The following is a 14,945-nucleotide window of genomic DNA, read 5'->3' on the forward strand; positions in this document are numbered from 1 at the left end:
GAGAACATTCAGACTGTCTACACACTCTGTAACGAGCAAATGAGCTAACTCAAGTTCAGCTTATCAGGGAACAGCCAAGCGGTGTTCCCGCCGAGACATTGCGCCACAGATGCACTGTGACGGGAGGCACCATCAATAGCGTGCGCGGGAATTCCGTGTGGAGCGTACGCACGCTATAGTTCTAGGCTTGACGCCACAAAATCTCAGCTTGAGAATACCCCTGTGGCACTATCGTGGCTGCAAGCGGTATTGGAGCCCTCTGGGCGACTTTATAGTGTCAATAGGTCTTGTTGTTCCTTTATTTAGAGCCATCCTTTCCATCTTTCAACCGGCACAGATCAAGCTTTCCTCCAAACTTTTCAGCATCTTCTCTCACTCTTCCCGAGAATCAATTGAACAATGGCGACCTTACTAGCACCCTACAATACGGCGATGCAGCTGGGCTCAGGTATACTCTCTTCCGCCCCCGCCTGTCATGCCGCTAACCACACTCCAGGATTTAACTCCTTCACCCAGCAAATGTGCATCGACCATGCTGTGACGAGAGATCCTGACGCTATACAGCAACATGCAGAGACAGCGATCGAGAAACAGGTCGCCCAGGAGGTGATTTACAAGACCTCAATTGTCGACAAAGTGACCGACGTGACCAGTGCTATGAACGTGAGTACAGGATATTGCTAGTCTTGTCGTCACAGTGTAGTAACACTTCCAGATCAACGCCGCATTCTCCATTAAATACGATACATTCAATGCTACTGGCAAAGGAGACTTTATCAACACGTCGAAAGTCAAGGAGAGTGACATTAGCTTTATGATCACTGTCAAGGTCGTGAACCAAGTTATTTACGATTACTCCTTGACCAAGTTCCAACCCATTTCTGGACTCAAGACGAACAACTTCGCGGACGTGTACGGAGATTGCTTCATTTCTGGTACGAGAGCGTACTGAGATTCCCGCATTGTTCTTTATTAACATTGTCATAGGCTTCCAGGAAGGCGGAGAATTTACCGCAGTCATCTCCGTGAAGGCTAAGGATCGGCAGGCAGCTGATACTATCAAAGCACAGTAAGCTTCTGATGAATACATTGGGCTTCTGAAAACTAAAATTTGTTAGGGCTGCTATCGAATTCACAAAGGACAAACTGGAGGTTGGTGTGAACGGACAGTTCAACCGAGACACTACCGAGTTCTTGAAGGAGAATGAGACTACAGTTTCAGTCACGTGGACCGGTGGAGGGCAGAACATCAAGGGCCGTATGTCGAGCCTCAGTCTTCCTATCTCGCCAAATCACTAAGCTATCTACAGCCGCCGAGGACTGGACTTTCGAAACCATGAAAGCCGCCGCGCTGAAGTTTCCTCAGCTCGTCAGCCAAACGCCTATGCGCACGCACGCCATCCTCACCAAATACACTGCTCTCCGCAGCTTCCAAGCCACCAACTTGCAAGCGAGCATCCCTTATTTTGAGAAGGCCGGAGTGTATACCAACATCCTCCAAGAAGCATATCTAGATTACAAAACCATCGCCAAGAACCTGCAGATCCTAGCCTATGACTTCTCCGCCGGTGCCCAGACCCTAGTCGAGGCACCGGCCGCCAAGAAAGCCATCGAAGAGAAGCAATCAAAGGAAACCGACAGCATTAACAGCGACGATATGGTTCCTGTGTCCAGGCAAGATACCGTCCAAGGTGCTACGGCCCCGCTCAGGATCACCGAGCCCTATCCGGCGACATTGCAGGGTCTGGAATCTGCGCGACAGGTCGTCCGTTTCATGCTGAACCGTATCGTCGGCGAAGTTGATGCTGTTACGAGAAACCCAGATCTCGCTACTGATGAGAAGAGGCGATTGCCCTATATGAGCCCATTCCTCTTCAAGGAATATCTCCCTGTAAGTCTGCAACATAAGAAACTTGGGTTTGAGATGTGTCCTTACCATTGAAATGCAGGTTGGTGTCCCGGTGCCGAGCGCAGAGTCGGCCCCAGCGATTGCTGCTGCTCCTGCTAACGATGTGAGCGGGTTGACGGGTCGTATGGGCAGCACTATGAGGTTCTAGCTGTAGGTTTTTGGTATCATTTATCGCATACCATTTTCTGCAGTTGTTCTCTATTTCGTCTCACGTAATTCACGTTTCTTATCTTTCTGTAATTTAGTTACGTCAATTGACTATAGCATTGCTCGAAACTTCCCTTCAAACCCCTATCGTATTGGAGCTGGTTTCAGACATTCGTATAGGAGCAGCTTCCTGAATCAGCCTACATCCCCCCAATGCATGGGAACGGTCCTGTCCCACGAAACCAAAGCCGTCAAAAAACTCCACAACTCCTGGTAGCTAGCCATCTCGACAGACAGAAGCAAAACATAGTCTCATCAACCCTCCCTCTCCTGCCTCAGCAACTCATACGCCTCCTTCAACGACCTCGCTAGTCTCTCTTGTCGCTCCCGCAGTTCCATATCCGTCTCTAACACCGAAAGCCACACCTTCCCCTCCTCACGCTGGTTCTGCCCGCGCTTGGCTTTGTTGAGTACGGGTACTAGCGCAACATCCTGCTGCAATACACGCATGGCGTCAAGTAGCTCCTGGCTCATTGATGATACGTCAACATCCTTATGGGACACATCCCGCAGGGCTTGGGGGCCAGCTACATCTTCTTGCGGCTTGCTTTGCTCTTCAGCGTCACCGTTGGCGGGAGATCCGGTGTGAGTGGAGTCCCTGGACGCTAGCTCCTTGGTATTGAAGCTAGCTCCATCAGCATAGCTCTCTTGCTGATCTTCGTCCACCCCTGAATAAGTTGCGGCAGGAGTACTCGTGGGGTGTGAAGCGGAGATAGAGAGAGTTGGGTAGGCTAAGAAGGGTATTAGTCGGGGCGGTGAGTAGGAATAGGAAAGGTTACGAGATGAGATCTTGCCATTTGAAACGGCAAGGGACATCCTGAGCCAGGACCAGCCCTTGGTGCTTGAAGGAGCAGCTTGGTGAGCTAGGACGGTAAGGGAGCCGAGGGAGAGGGAGACGGTCGTGAGATGGGTGATGAGCATTGTGGTGGTTTGGGCAGTTGGTGGTGGTGTCTGTTTTGATTGGTAATTGAGAAGGGGACTACTAATCGTACACCCCCTAATTCCTAGACGTACACCCCCTTTTCACTCCATGTACACCCCCCCCTCTTGGCGCTTCACCACCTTCTGATTGGCTCGGAGGGCTGCTCCGTAGCCTCCGATTCGCTCGCTTAACTTGCTCACTAATTCCGAATGCTCTCTCCAAATGCGGCCATGTACAACACAAGCAATTACATCATGCCGATTTGTATAGCCTTATATATAGCCTCATATACAAGCTTACGTACAAGCTCACGTACAGCTGTATATACGGCTGCATGAATTGGAAAGAATGCGCCGTAGAACAGAGAGGCTGTATAGCCATGCTAATTTATATAGCCTTATGTACGAGCTCACATACAAGCTCACGTATAAGTTCACGTACAAGCTCACGTACAAGCTCACGTACGAGCTTACGTATAGCCTTACGTACGAGCTCACATACGGCCTCGCGTATAGCATCACGTACGGCCTCGTGTATAGCATCACGTACAGCCTCGCGTATAGCATCACGTGTAGAGAGACGTAAGGGTGAATGCCCGGAGGAGTTACCAGCATGAGGGTTTTATCTTTTTGTAATTGAAAGAATTGTGGTCACGTGATCCAGTCCAGAAGTGTAGTCAATGGTGAATGAGTGTTTCAAGTCTCCCCTCTCAAACCTCATACTCAATACCAGGTCAAATAGTCGGATATAGACATACTCCACTGTCTAGGCTCTACTCTTGCTTGCTCGACACCACTGTAAGAGGTGGCCTAGTTAGCAATCAACTGGTCAGTGAAGAGCTAGCTTGACTTCCATTGTTTCAACCTTGACATCACGTCTGAGAATTTAATAACCTATGGGGGCACCCCAAGCAGTGGTAAGTGCGCGTGCCTAGGCTTTTGGAAAGACCCTCTAATGGAAGCATTCTCTTCTGAGTCTGCTCTGGCCGAAGCGAACCCGGCCACGTGACCTACCCAGACAACAATATCAACAGTGAATGACCCTCACGTGCAGACTCACATGTACGCATCCGCCTTCAGCGTCACCACAGCTCTCTGACCTCACCCACAAAATCCACCACACCACAAATCACGCTTTCACACTTTCACACCTTTACCACACTCTCTCGCCACAATGGCCAGCAACAGCGCAGATGCCCAGACCCCGAAGGAGTGGAAGATAGAGCTCCCAGCGCGCCCGGCCAATCTTCTGGCGGAGAAGGCCAACCCAGCAGAGCCCGAGGCGAACAACCGCGAGCTGTCTCAGATCGACGAAGTGCGCAAATCCCCTCACCCACACCATCTCAACACCAAAACCGTCCATACTAACAGTTCCCAGGAACTCACCAAGCAGTCGGCCAGCCCCGATGCCCCCAACACCACCGCTCCCCCAGCTTCCCCCGACGATCCCGACGCCATGGATATGTCCCCCGACACCCCCAACCCCCCACCAACGGCGACCAAGACGCTCGCGCAACGGAAGAACGCAAGCCGTCGCAGGAGGCGCAAGGCGCGGAGGGAAGAGTGCGCGGGCTCAGCATCCTCCTCCAGCTCCAGCTTCGAAGTAGAGCACAGGACTCCCCGGGGATAGCTAGCAGCTGAATACAAACCACTTCACACTCTACTATGATTTGAGATGATTATCCGCGAGTGAAGTGATCATGCCGCCGCTCCGCCCACTGATAGTTAAGTCTGGAGAATAAATGCGTTAGCTCCGAGTCTTAGCAGTACGAGGTTATAGATTTGCGGGTGCGGATATCTCACTCCTTGGACTCCACATTTGCTCCCCTAACACCAACTGCCAGGAGCGCCCCAGCTAACAGGTCTCCAGTTAGTAAAAAGGCCGTCTGATTTCCAACACACCAACCTTTGCATAGTAGTCAGAGGTTTAAATCCCCAATAAGTGATAAATGAAAGCGCACATACTCCTCTTCTGCGCCCTCGACACCACCGTCAGGAGCACCCTAGCTAGCCGGTCTCCAGTCAGTCAAAAGGTAGTCTAATATCCAACGCACCGACCTTTCCCTCCTAATTCAACGTTCAGATCCCCCATCGGTGCTAAAAGGGCACGCTCACACTCCTCTCTTGCCTCCTCGACACCACTGTGAGGAGGACACCAGCTAGCACGTCTTCCGCCCGTCAAAACGCAGCCTGATTTCCACATCGTGAACATGAAGAAGAGAACCTTAAAGCCTTTTCCTATCGCATACTCATGTCTACATTAAACAAAAGGCCCCCCTTCCCCTTACACACACGCCCACCCTACGCCTCCTCCCCCTCAACCTCCTCCCCCGCCTCCTCCTCAACCTCAACCTCCTCCTCCGGCACCCCCTGATCCTCCTCCTCCCCCTCCCCGCCCACATCAATAAGATCCTCCACCGCACCCCCACTCTTCTCCAACCTCACCCACTCCTCAAACTCCGGAAACATCTCCTCATCTTCCCCCGGCACCCCCAACGTCCTCGCAACCTTCACCTTCCCCTCCGTCTCCAGCTGCTTCTTCCACGCATTCGCAATCGCCGGCAGCTTAGACGGAATATACGTCTGCACAAAGAGCACGGCCTCCGCATACCGCCCCGTCTTCGTCAGCAACGTCGCACAGCCCTCGATATCCTGCAGCTGCCACAGCGCCGCAAACGCGACATTGTTGGCGGTCGCGTCCTGCGCGAGGTCCGCGAGCTCGCGGAGCCCCGCCGTGTCGGCCGTGGCCGAGAGGACGAGCAGCAGGCTGCCGAGGTCTTTGGCGTGCTGGAAGCACTCGCGCGCGAGGGCGACGTCCCACGCCGCGAGGGCGGCATCGCCGACGGTCTTCCACTTGTGTTCCGTGTCCTGCTCGCGCGCGAGGGTTTGCGCGATGGAGAGGTCGCCGAGGGCGAGGGCGAGGTCGAAGCGGTGCTCCGGATCGGTTGCGACTTTGAGTGCGAGTTCTTTGTAGCCTTGGCCCTCGAGGAAGCGGGCGATCTTGTTGTTTTGGTCGGCGGGGACGGAGTCGAGGATGGCTTCGGCGGCGTCGAGGTCGCCGCGGAGGACGAGGGTCTGGTACTCGACGACGGCGAGGGAGAGGGCAAAGGAGACGACATTGACGTCCTTGTCAGCGACGTAGATGCGGGAGTCACGGGGAAGGTAGCCGAGGACGTAGTGGGGAGAGTCGAAGTGCGAGATGGTGTATGTTTGGTCGCCGACTAGGTAGTTCAGGCGGTTGGTGTTGTTGGTGTAGACGAAGCAGTCTCCAACCCATTGTCCAGTCCTGACACTCTCGTTGATATCGCAGACGACCTCGAATGCGGACTCGGCGCCGTCTTCGTCAACCTCTCCGGACTGTACGGCAGCTAGGTAATCCTCACGTGAATAGCGGAGAACGTAGAAAGTGTCCTCGCATGCGAGGGTGCAGAGTTCACCGCTTTCTGACCAGTATACGCTCTTGGGCTCAACCTCAATACGGCGGACGAGAGCACCAGTGTCCCTGGATCCGAATTAGCTACATCAGAAATAAATAACAGCTCAACTTACCAATCAAAGAGACCGATTCCTCCCTGGCCCTTGACTCCCAAGAGCACACCACCGCTCAAGCCATCCGCGGAGTATCCCACGTTCAGCACGCTTCGCTCTTTGAAGTTTCGGAAAATCTAATCTCATTAGTGAACACTGTACATCAAGCGCAAACAAAGAGGAATGAAGATGATCATACCTTTACGCTCGTTCCTGATTCGCGAATCGCATAGTCCTTGTCGTGCTCCTTCGAAGCCCAGCAGAAGTCTAAAGCAGATCCGAAAGCCTGATTTCGCAGCGCAAGAGCCGTGTAGATGATGTACTCGCCATCACCGCAAACAGCAACGAAACGGCCATTGGGAGAGTGTATTAGCGATTGCGGGTAGCTATTTTTCCCGTTAGCAAAACTATACCACCACCAGCGAATATGAATACGCACATTTCTGTTGATCCCAAGTCCTTGGTCGGAAGAGTGAGAGTCTCAGCATCCTTCAACTTCTCATTTCCCTTGATCACAGCGGTGAGAATTTCATTATGCCGCGCCCAGATGACCTTTCCAGATCCATCCCTGTCGAATCAGTTAGCTTTGCGATAAAATGATGAAAGCAGCCCGACTCACATGCTAACAGCAGGTTCTTCCCGTCCCATAGTGACCACTACAGCTCCATCATCGAAGCCGAACGCTACACCATTTTTGCCTCTCTGATACGATACACACCACGCGCGCTCCAATCCGTAGTTGAGTGACTGTTCTAGCCGGTAGGTATTGGCATGCCAGATCTTGACCGTCCCGTCTTCCGAACCTGATATTATGACAGGCAACTCGGGATGATAGCACGCAAACGACACATTTGACGTGTGCCCCTCCAGTGTAGCGATCAACGCCTTCGATGTGTAATCCCAGATCTTGATGGTGCGGTCGTCTGAGGTGGTGAGGAGGTATGGCTTGTCCGATTGCGGATAGTAGTCGACGTGGTTCACGCCCTTGGTGTCGTGAGCCTCGAGGGAGAAGTTGGGTGTTGAGCTTCCCAGCGACCATATCTTGACGGTGCGATCTAGACAGGCGGAGGCGAAGGTGTTGGGGTCCTTAGGGTTGATGGCGAGGCCCATGACATAGTGGGAGTGGCCTTCGAACACTTGGACGCATTTCCAACCCAGATCCCAATTCCAGAGCTTGATCAGCATGCTGTAACGTTGTCAGCACCGCAAACTAAGAAATGGTGAGAATAAACCTACTCATCTGAAGCTGTGAGAACGAAAGGCTTTGAGTGTTAGTAAGAGCTAGAGTCTAGGATTCTCCAGAAATTACCTGTGTAGGATGGACCACAATAGCGCGAATATCTGCTCCGCATCAGCAAGCCTGTCCCAGCTTCAATTGAGAAACTCCACTCACAGTCTGGATGGGCCTCAAAAGCCGTCACCCTCTCTCCCGTATTGTAGTTGTACACCTATCCCACAGCGTCAGCCGCCTTCCAATCTTGAAGCCCCCAGAAATCTCCCCCAATTCCATCCCAGAATCACGTACCCTCAACTGAAAATCATCGGAGCCTGCAATCCAGTGTCAGCCAACCTCCCTCTCCATGTCACATCCCTAAACTCACCAGCTACAATCCAATTCTTCCTCGCAATGAACCGTCCCGCGCGCACAGGAACATCCGTAAGCTCAAACGTCCGCACAATCTGCTGCGTCGCAAACGACCAGATATGGCAGTGTCCTGCTCGCCCGTCAGCACTCTCGCATAACCCTACACCACCGTATCTTCTTATATCCATGACATACCGCTGTACAGCGTCGTGAGAATCCATGGCTCGGTGGGGTGGAAGTCTGGGGGTTGAAGTCAGTCGTCCGGGAGTGCGTTACGGGGGTGAACTTGGGAAGGTACCGATTCCTATATTGTCGTGTCAGCGCAAGAGCTCTAGCGAAGTAGATTCTGTAGATTGAGTGCAAGGAGAGCGCACCTTTGACCCTCTCCGACCTAGCAAACAATTGCCTCTTGACGTCTAAGCGCATCGTCGCGGCTCACGGTGGGGTTTTGTGGAGAGACGAGACCTCGAGGCGGCCAGACCAGGCACCGCGGATAGGAATTCGAGGGGCCACTGGATAGGAAGAGAGTACGTTATATCCGTGCGAAGTTTTGAGGAGCGCAGACGTCGTGGGTGGGGTGGGACAATTGTTCAAAGTATTTCAGTCAATAACGAGGGCGGTCGTGTTGAAGCCACCTTTAGACCCCGGAGACGCCAAGGCCGCTAGAGCGCTTTCAACATCAATCCCGCCTGGCGTGAGTTTGGAGGGCTTCAGGGGCAAGTATATATCTTCTATAAATGACCTATTCAATAACAGCGTTAGGCTAGATATCAAACATCACATCACACACAAGGGCCACGGTTTGTAAGTGAGCATTTCTTTTTTGAATTCTCCCTCAGATTTATATACGTGAGGGGCTGCTACTTCCATCTCCACCATCACCACCTACCACAGCTCTCCAGCCATAAACACACCCAATGCAACAAGATGCCCCGCAATCGCTCATCCCCAGAAAAAAATTGTCTGCCCATTCCCACCGCGAGCCGAGACAGGTATCTAAGAAGTGAAAGTGCAGTACCATCAAGGGAAATGTGATCGAAAAAAGGACTAATAAAAAGTGCTATGAGAGGTAGAGGCTTTGATTTGAGTGAGAGTGTGAAAGGAAATTTGTCTGGTTCCGAAGCCACAGTCGCCACCGTGGCGGGCTGGGCTTGGATGGTGGGTGAATCGCATCGATGCACAAACGTACTAGGAAGTCCTCCGGCGCGACTGAGTTTTCCGCGAAGGAGGTGTGTGGGACAGCCAGGACTCATGCAATGCCCTGAGACGGGCTGCAAGAGTATGCACTGGCCTAGTTGGCGAAAACGTCCCAGACATGAAAAGAAAATCAAAATACATCGGTGCTCGTCCAATGCCCCGTCTGAGCTACATATAATACAGTACACATGGCCTCGTGTATAGGGTAGTGCGAGCTATCCGTTGTCGTCCAAATAAGGAGCTCGGGGTTGGGGTTAATTCCAACCAAGAGAGTTTTCTGCCATTACTGGCGCAGAGATTTGCTGCGTTCGCACGCTTCGTCCATTGCTACTCCCGCTGCCCCTGCTGTCGCGACCACCAGGAGTCGATCGTCCCGCGCCACGGCCTCCAGCCATCCAAGCAGCTCCCATAGGAGAGGCGCTGTTACGATTGCTGGCGGTTGGAACAGAGCTGGCCCGTTGATGTGAGACTCTCTTATTCCTGTATCTGCGGGCGACAAAGAACATGGCAGCACCGTATGCAGCGGCACCAGCAACGGCACCCAGACCGATGTAGACGCTGGTCGCTTTAACAGGTTGACTCTCATTCTTGCCCATCGGGCCATCGTCTCCGTAGCCACCAGTAGCAGTTGCTGATGCACCTCCTGACTGAGTCGGGCTGCCATCAACAGGGAGAGGCCCTGCCCGAAGAGGGATGCCAGTGTTGATGAGGGACGTCAAGGCGTTCACAGTGTCGTTCTTGTTGTTCCATAGGAGATCCGGTGGGTTGTTCATCTGAGGCAAAAGCACGTCGAACAGATCGTTCGGAATGTAGAACAGCGCCAAAGTCGTGACGAACCCAAGAGATCGGGTGGTGTCATAAGGCTTGAGGGTGCTCATAACAACTTGGTCCGGCGAGATTCCAACGGCGTAAGCAACAGCCTCCGGTATGTAGACGAAGAGTTGATTAGACGCATCCTGAGATGTGAGCACAAAGTTGAAGTTGAGCGGCCACTTGAAACCAAACTCGCACAGCGTGGTGTTCGCTGGCTGAGGCTTGATGATTCCGTCTGGAGGTCTGATGATCTGCGGCATTCCAGAAGGCATTCCGCTCATCTTGGCAGTAGGCGCACCGGCTGTAGTTGGCTCCATGGCAATGCTCGTTGGTACTACGAAAGCAGTCGCCGAGTCTGTCCCCGTTGGCAAGATCGTGTGTGGCGCGAAGGTGAACACCGGAAGCTCTGAAGTCGACGTAGGAATCGCGGATGGAGCTTCGTAAGTTTGCGATGTAGCTGAAGTGATTGGCACTGGGATCACCGGGGTCGTTGCATTCGCGGTAGTTGGAGGAGCAGATACGGGGAGAGATGAAGGAATGGAGGTATCAACAGCAGTTGACGGAGTGAGAGCGGTTGATGGAGTGACAGAGGTGTCAACACCGGTACCAACAGCGGTGGATGTGGTCCCATCGGATGAAGTCGACGGTGGGAAGACCCCACTTGGGACCGACGTGGGGACGGGTAGAGACGAAATGTCTGATGTGGTGATCGGGGCCGTGGGAGCCGTGCCAGGATATGAGGTAACCCCAGAGACAACAGATGAGATCAAGGAGGAAATGTCGCTTGTGAGCGGAATGACCACGCTGCCTGTTGGAGTAGGGAGAACTGAGCCCAGTTCGGTTCCCACGCTGCTTAAGATGCTCGAAATCGGAGCTGTTCCTCCAATGGCACTGGAAAGGTAGCTGGAGAGGTCAGGAGCGGATGTGGGCACCAAAGTGGCAACATCAGATGTCAAAGCGGACACGACGCTAGATATTCCAGATGGGAGTGGCTCAACAATGCTACCTACAACGCTAGTAACGCCCGAGACAACGGAGCTGAGAACGCTCGCGAGTGGGTCAGGTGGGGCGGTGGTAACGGGACCGCTGTCTGTGCCAGTGACAGTCACTCCGGCTGATGGGAGTATACCACTGCCAGTCGGGTCAAGAACAGATTGAAGACCAGAGACTGCGGAAGAGAGAATCGAGCCCAGCGGGTCACCGATCGTTGGAGTGGCCTCAGGCGATGCTGTATCATCGGTGGACGTTGGGAGCGTAATGTCAGTCGAAGTTGGGGCATCCGTGATTCCAAGAGCGGTAGTCAGACCAACAATGATACCGGTGGGTTCCGAGACACTGTCAGTAGTCGTAATTGAGTCCGCTGAAGTTGTAGGAGTGACCACTAATGGCGGCAAAAGCCCAGTAGATCCAATCACATCGGGGATTGACGAAGGCAAAAGCTGGAACGAATCCGAGGCGGTAGGCACAAGAATCGACAGCAGTGGCAGGACACCGGTTGACGTGGCGCCAGTATCCGGAGCTGAAGTGGGAGTGTCTGATGAGGTCTCCGTCTGGACCAGAGGCACCTCCAGGCTTGACGCTAAAGTTGGGAGAGCTATCGAGCTCAGAACATCACCAGTAGAGGCAAGATCAGGAACTGAAGTCGGGAGAACGATGATGCTTGGAATGTCGCCAGTGGAGGCAATGTCCGGAACTGAAGTCGGGAGAATGATGATGCTTGGGATGTCGCCGGTAGAGGCAACATCAGGCGCAGAAGTTGGGATGACTACCGAGCTTGGCAACAGATCTGTGGAGCTGGCATCGGGCGCTGATGTCGGGATGACTACCGAACTTGGCAATAAACCAGTTGAACCCAGGTCAGGGACAGAAGTCGGGAGGACTATGATGCTTGGAATGTCGCCAGTAGAGGCAACGTCAGGCGCAGAAGTTGGGATGACTATAGAGCTTGGCAACAGGTCAGACACTGAAGTCGGGATGACTATCGAGCTTGGCAACAAATCTGTGGAGCTGGCATCGGGCGCTGAAGTTGGGATGACTATCGAGCTTGGGAAGCCTCCGGTGGATGCGACATAAGACGTCGTCGTAGCGTCGACGCTGTCAGAAGTTGTGGAAGAATCGGTGGAGTCCGAAGACGTCGAGGAATCTTCAGGAATCGGTGGCGGCGGGGTATACAGCGAGACGGACGATGAGCTCGACGACCAGCTCGATGAAACCGTAGTTCCAAAGGGTATGTGGACCTCCGTCACTGTTGTCGATGAGGCTGAATCTGAGCTGGTGGAGGACGGTGAAGAGGGGCTGTTGAGCAAGCTCTCAAAGAAGGATGTCAAGTCGTCTGAGCCGGAGCCCGTACCCTGCTGCCTCGAACTCAATTTTTGTTGAGATTCCGGTAAATCGGATGTCGTGGACGAAGACACGGTTGAAGTCGCGGGTACCGTACTATTGGTGACAATCTGGCGCTTGATACTGCGGGGAAAGTAGTACCGTGGTTTGTCTGTCTTCTGGGGCGCTGGCATGGCCTCGGCGGTGGCTAACAAGGGTCCCGATATCGAGGCCAGAGCGAGGGCCGCCGCCCATATTGTGGTGGAATGACGCATTTTGGATCAGTATTATCAAACAGTCTGCATAAAGGTTCCGTCTAGGAGGATTGAAGGGTATCTCGAGGCGCGTCCGAGGGGACGTGTCTTTGACTGTTAGCGGATATCGAGGATCGAGGTGAGAGACACGTACTGTCAGGGCTGAGGTATAAACGAGTGTACTTGACGAATCAAGGAAATGAGTGGATCTGGAATTGACACGTTAGTTTGTGTTTTGCGAGGAAACGGTACGGTGAAGTTGACGGGAAATTGTCGGGTCGGCGCGGAGACTCTCCGGGCTCGCAGGGAAACATACATAGACTGTCAAGGCAGCTATTCGAAGACCAAGTCTCTGGGTAGAGTTGGTGATGCCGAAGGAAGTAACAGGGCCAGACAGACTACGCCGTCATCTTCGATGACTTCGCAGGGTGCTCTAGTGCAGTGAAGGATTGCGCGTTGCACAGGATCGGCGGCCGAGTCTAAGTGCTGTCGTCTGGCACAATTCGCCAGCTCGCAACAATGGATCTCAGTTGCGACTCGCGTGGCTAACCGGACAAAGGAGCGATCAGTGTTCCTAAATTCTGAACAAAGGCGCTTGCGCGAATTGTCCAGGGGCAACAGAAAGGCGTTATCCGATTATAGGTCACGGCTCTCGGGGTGCGTCTTTGTTACGACGTCGAGGTGAAGTCGGCTTGGCGCGTGTTGGCGGCGACGGTCGCGACGGCGAGTAGCGGGATTGAGAGGGGCGGCGAAATGAGTGTCGTGGACGTCACGCAGGCGACGGTCCGAAGGGTGTTTGTGAAGTAGCGGCACGAATAAGACGGTCAAAAGAACGGCGGTGTCCACTAGGAACGGGCGGGAATGAGCGTGGGCGAAGGAAGGGGCTGAGCGGGAGAGCGGCAGAGGAAGACGTTCGGACTGCGACGGCGGGGAGGGCGTTCGCACTGCAATTCGGTTGTTGGGCAGTGGGACGGATCCGGTCGAGGATTGTCGTGAGAGGGCGGCGGAGGGAGAGGAGGGCGAGGTGGTGAGGTTGGCGAGGCGGACGAGGTGAGATGGAAGAAGGGGTGGAGCGCTGGGCCCGCGAGATTGCTAGCGGCTGCACTACGGGTATTCCCTGTAGGACGGGCGTACCTTGCGCGGGCAGCTTCATAAAACGGCCAGCATAAGCCGACGCAGCGGGCACAACGAGCGCGCCAGAGGGCAGCCGATAGTCGATAGTCGATAGCGCCGGTGCGAAAGGGGCGTCTACGAGGAGTCGACATACGCAGCGGACATGCCGCGCCCTCACACGAGCACAAACGCGATCAGCAGGCTCCCTCGAGACACGAAACAGAGGGCAGCGTGCGACGGCCGTCCTGCTCACCGTCTGCACTTGTCTGCGCTGGCGGGCGAGCAGAAGAGCCTGGCGGCTTCTTCTGCGCGGCACGCCAGCCGGTGTTTGAAGTCTTCGGGCAATTTCCCTGTATCCCGCGCCCGGCCAATAGCACGAGCGCAGAACGCCTCTAAAAAGCGGGCCCCCGTCGTCAATTCTTGGGCGCAGTTTCGCAATTCATTTGGGGGAGCCGCTGGCTGCTTCAACCCTCCGCCGGCCGCCTCCCGTCGCCACCACCATCAAACACCTGCGAACGCATCTCGGTCGGCTGGGGAAGAGCGGCATTCTTATTTCTGCGCCCGAGCTGCGCGACTCGCCGCCGCCGGGGAGACACCAGAGTGTCCATGCGGATTTCTGCATCGCCGTGCAACGTCGCCGTGAGACTCACAAGGCTGGCTGCGGGCCCATTTATCGACAGATGCAGCCACAGGGAGACTGTAAATTGTGTGCATCGCCGGGCACCGCGCGGGACGCGGGACACTGGACGTCTAGGGCAGGGCCCGGCCGGGCTGCTGACTTTGCGGCCCTGTTCCTGAACCCTCGCTGCTCGCCGCAACGGGGGTCTGCAGCCGCCCACTTCTATGCCTCTCCGCTCATCCCTTGTCGCAAAGTTCCTTTCTCACTTGCTTTGGCTTCTTCATTGCACTGCCTTGCTGCTCCGCACATTCGCTGCTCGTAAGTGGCCGTGATGCAGCCGGCGTGTCTCTGCGTCATGCTGTCTGCAATGCAACGCGTCGTCTGAGCCGCGTTCTCCTTCCCGCCAACCATTCCACTTCCGCGGTCAGCCTACCTCCTACAATACCAGCCTGTACACTCTCCCCCCCGGTACGGACTGGA

The 14,945-nt window shown here is 54.4% G+C and overlaps 3 protein-coding genes across 3 annotated transcripts; 2 read left to right on the forward strand and 1 right to left on the reverse strand.

The window, feature by feature from the left end:
- The first annotated feature begins 328 nt into the window (after window positions 1-328).
- BDZ99DRAFT_450125 (uncharacterized protein) lies at window positions 329-2,182 on the forward strand. The gene is made up of 7 exons (XM_033718151.1): window positions 329-448; window positions 497-663; window positions 716-935; window positions 988-1,069; window positions 1,119-1,258; window positions 1,311-1,891; window positions 1,950-2,182. Exons 1-7 carry the CDS (start codon window positions 400-402, stop codon window positions 2,055-2,057), a joined length of 1,347 nt encoding a protein of 448 aa, XP_033572489.1. The 5' UTR covers window positions 329-399; the 3' UTR covers window positions 2,058-2,182.
- Window positions 2,183-4,211: 2,029 nt separating this feature from the next.
- Window positions 4,212-4,667, forward strand: BDZ99DRAFT_524496 (uncharacterized protein; the record flags this gene model as incomplete). Its single annotated transcript, XM_033725913.1, has 2 exons — window positions 4,212-4,352; window positions 4,416-4,667. The coding sequence occupies 2 exons, from the start codon at window positions 4,212-4,214 to the stop codon at window positions 4,665-4,667; spliced, it is 393 nt and encodes a 130-aa protein (XP_033572490.1).
- Window positions 4,668-5,338: 671 nt separating this feature from the next.
- Window positions 5,339-8,719, reverse strand: BDZ99DRAFT_450127 (Coatomer, beta' subunit; the record flags this gene model as incomplete). The annotated part of the gene is made up of 13 exons (XM_033718152.1): window positions 8,525-8,719; window positions 8,449-8,454; window positions 8,346-8,390; window positions 8,167-8,280; window positions 8,091-8,113; window positions 7,959-8,013; window positions 7,875-7,906; window positions 7,802-7,827; window positions 7,185-7,751; window positions 7,005-7,133; window positions 6,765-6,951; window positions 6,587-6,702; window positions 5,339-6,539 (listed from the first exon to the last, which is right to left on the reverse strand). Exons 1-13 carry the CDS (start codon window positions 8,574-8,576, stop codon window positions 5,339-5,341), a joined length of 2,553 nt encoding a protein of 850 aa, XP_033572491.1. The 5' UTR covers window positions 8,577-8,719.
- Window positions 8,720-14,945: the final 6,226 nt, after the last annotated feature.

Source organism: Mytilinidion resinicola (genome assembly GCF_010093595.1).
Source record: "Mytilinidion resinicola strain CBS 304.34 unplaced genomic scaffold BDZ99scaffold_18, whole genome shotgun sequence".
NCBI classification, from domain to species: domain Eukaryota; kingdom Fungi; phylum Ascomycota; class Dothideomycetes; order Mytilinidiales; family Mytilinidiaceae; genus Mytilinidion; species Mytilinidion resinicola.

Bases quoted from the DNA above. Each gene is read 5' to 3' on its own strand.
- BDZ99DRAFT_450125 (XM_033718151.1), top strand. From the start codon at position 400: ATGGCGACCTTACTAGCACCCTACAATACGGCGATGCAGCTGGGCTCA. The intron at 449-496 runs GTATACTCTCTT...ACCACACTCCAG, and splicing joins GGCGATGCAGCTGGGCTCAG to GATTTAACTCCTTCACCCAG. The intron at 1,070-1,118 runs GTAAGCTTCTGA...AAAATTTGTTAG, and splicing joins GCTGATACTATCAAAGCACA to GGCTGCTATCGAATTCACAA.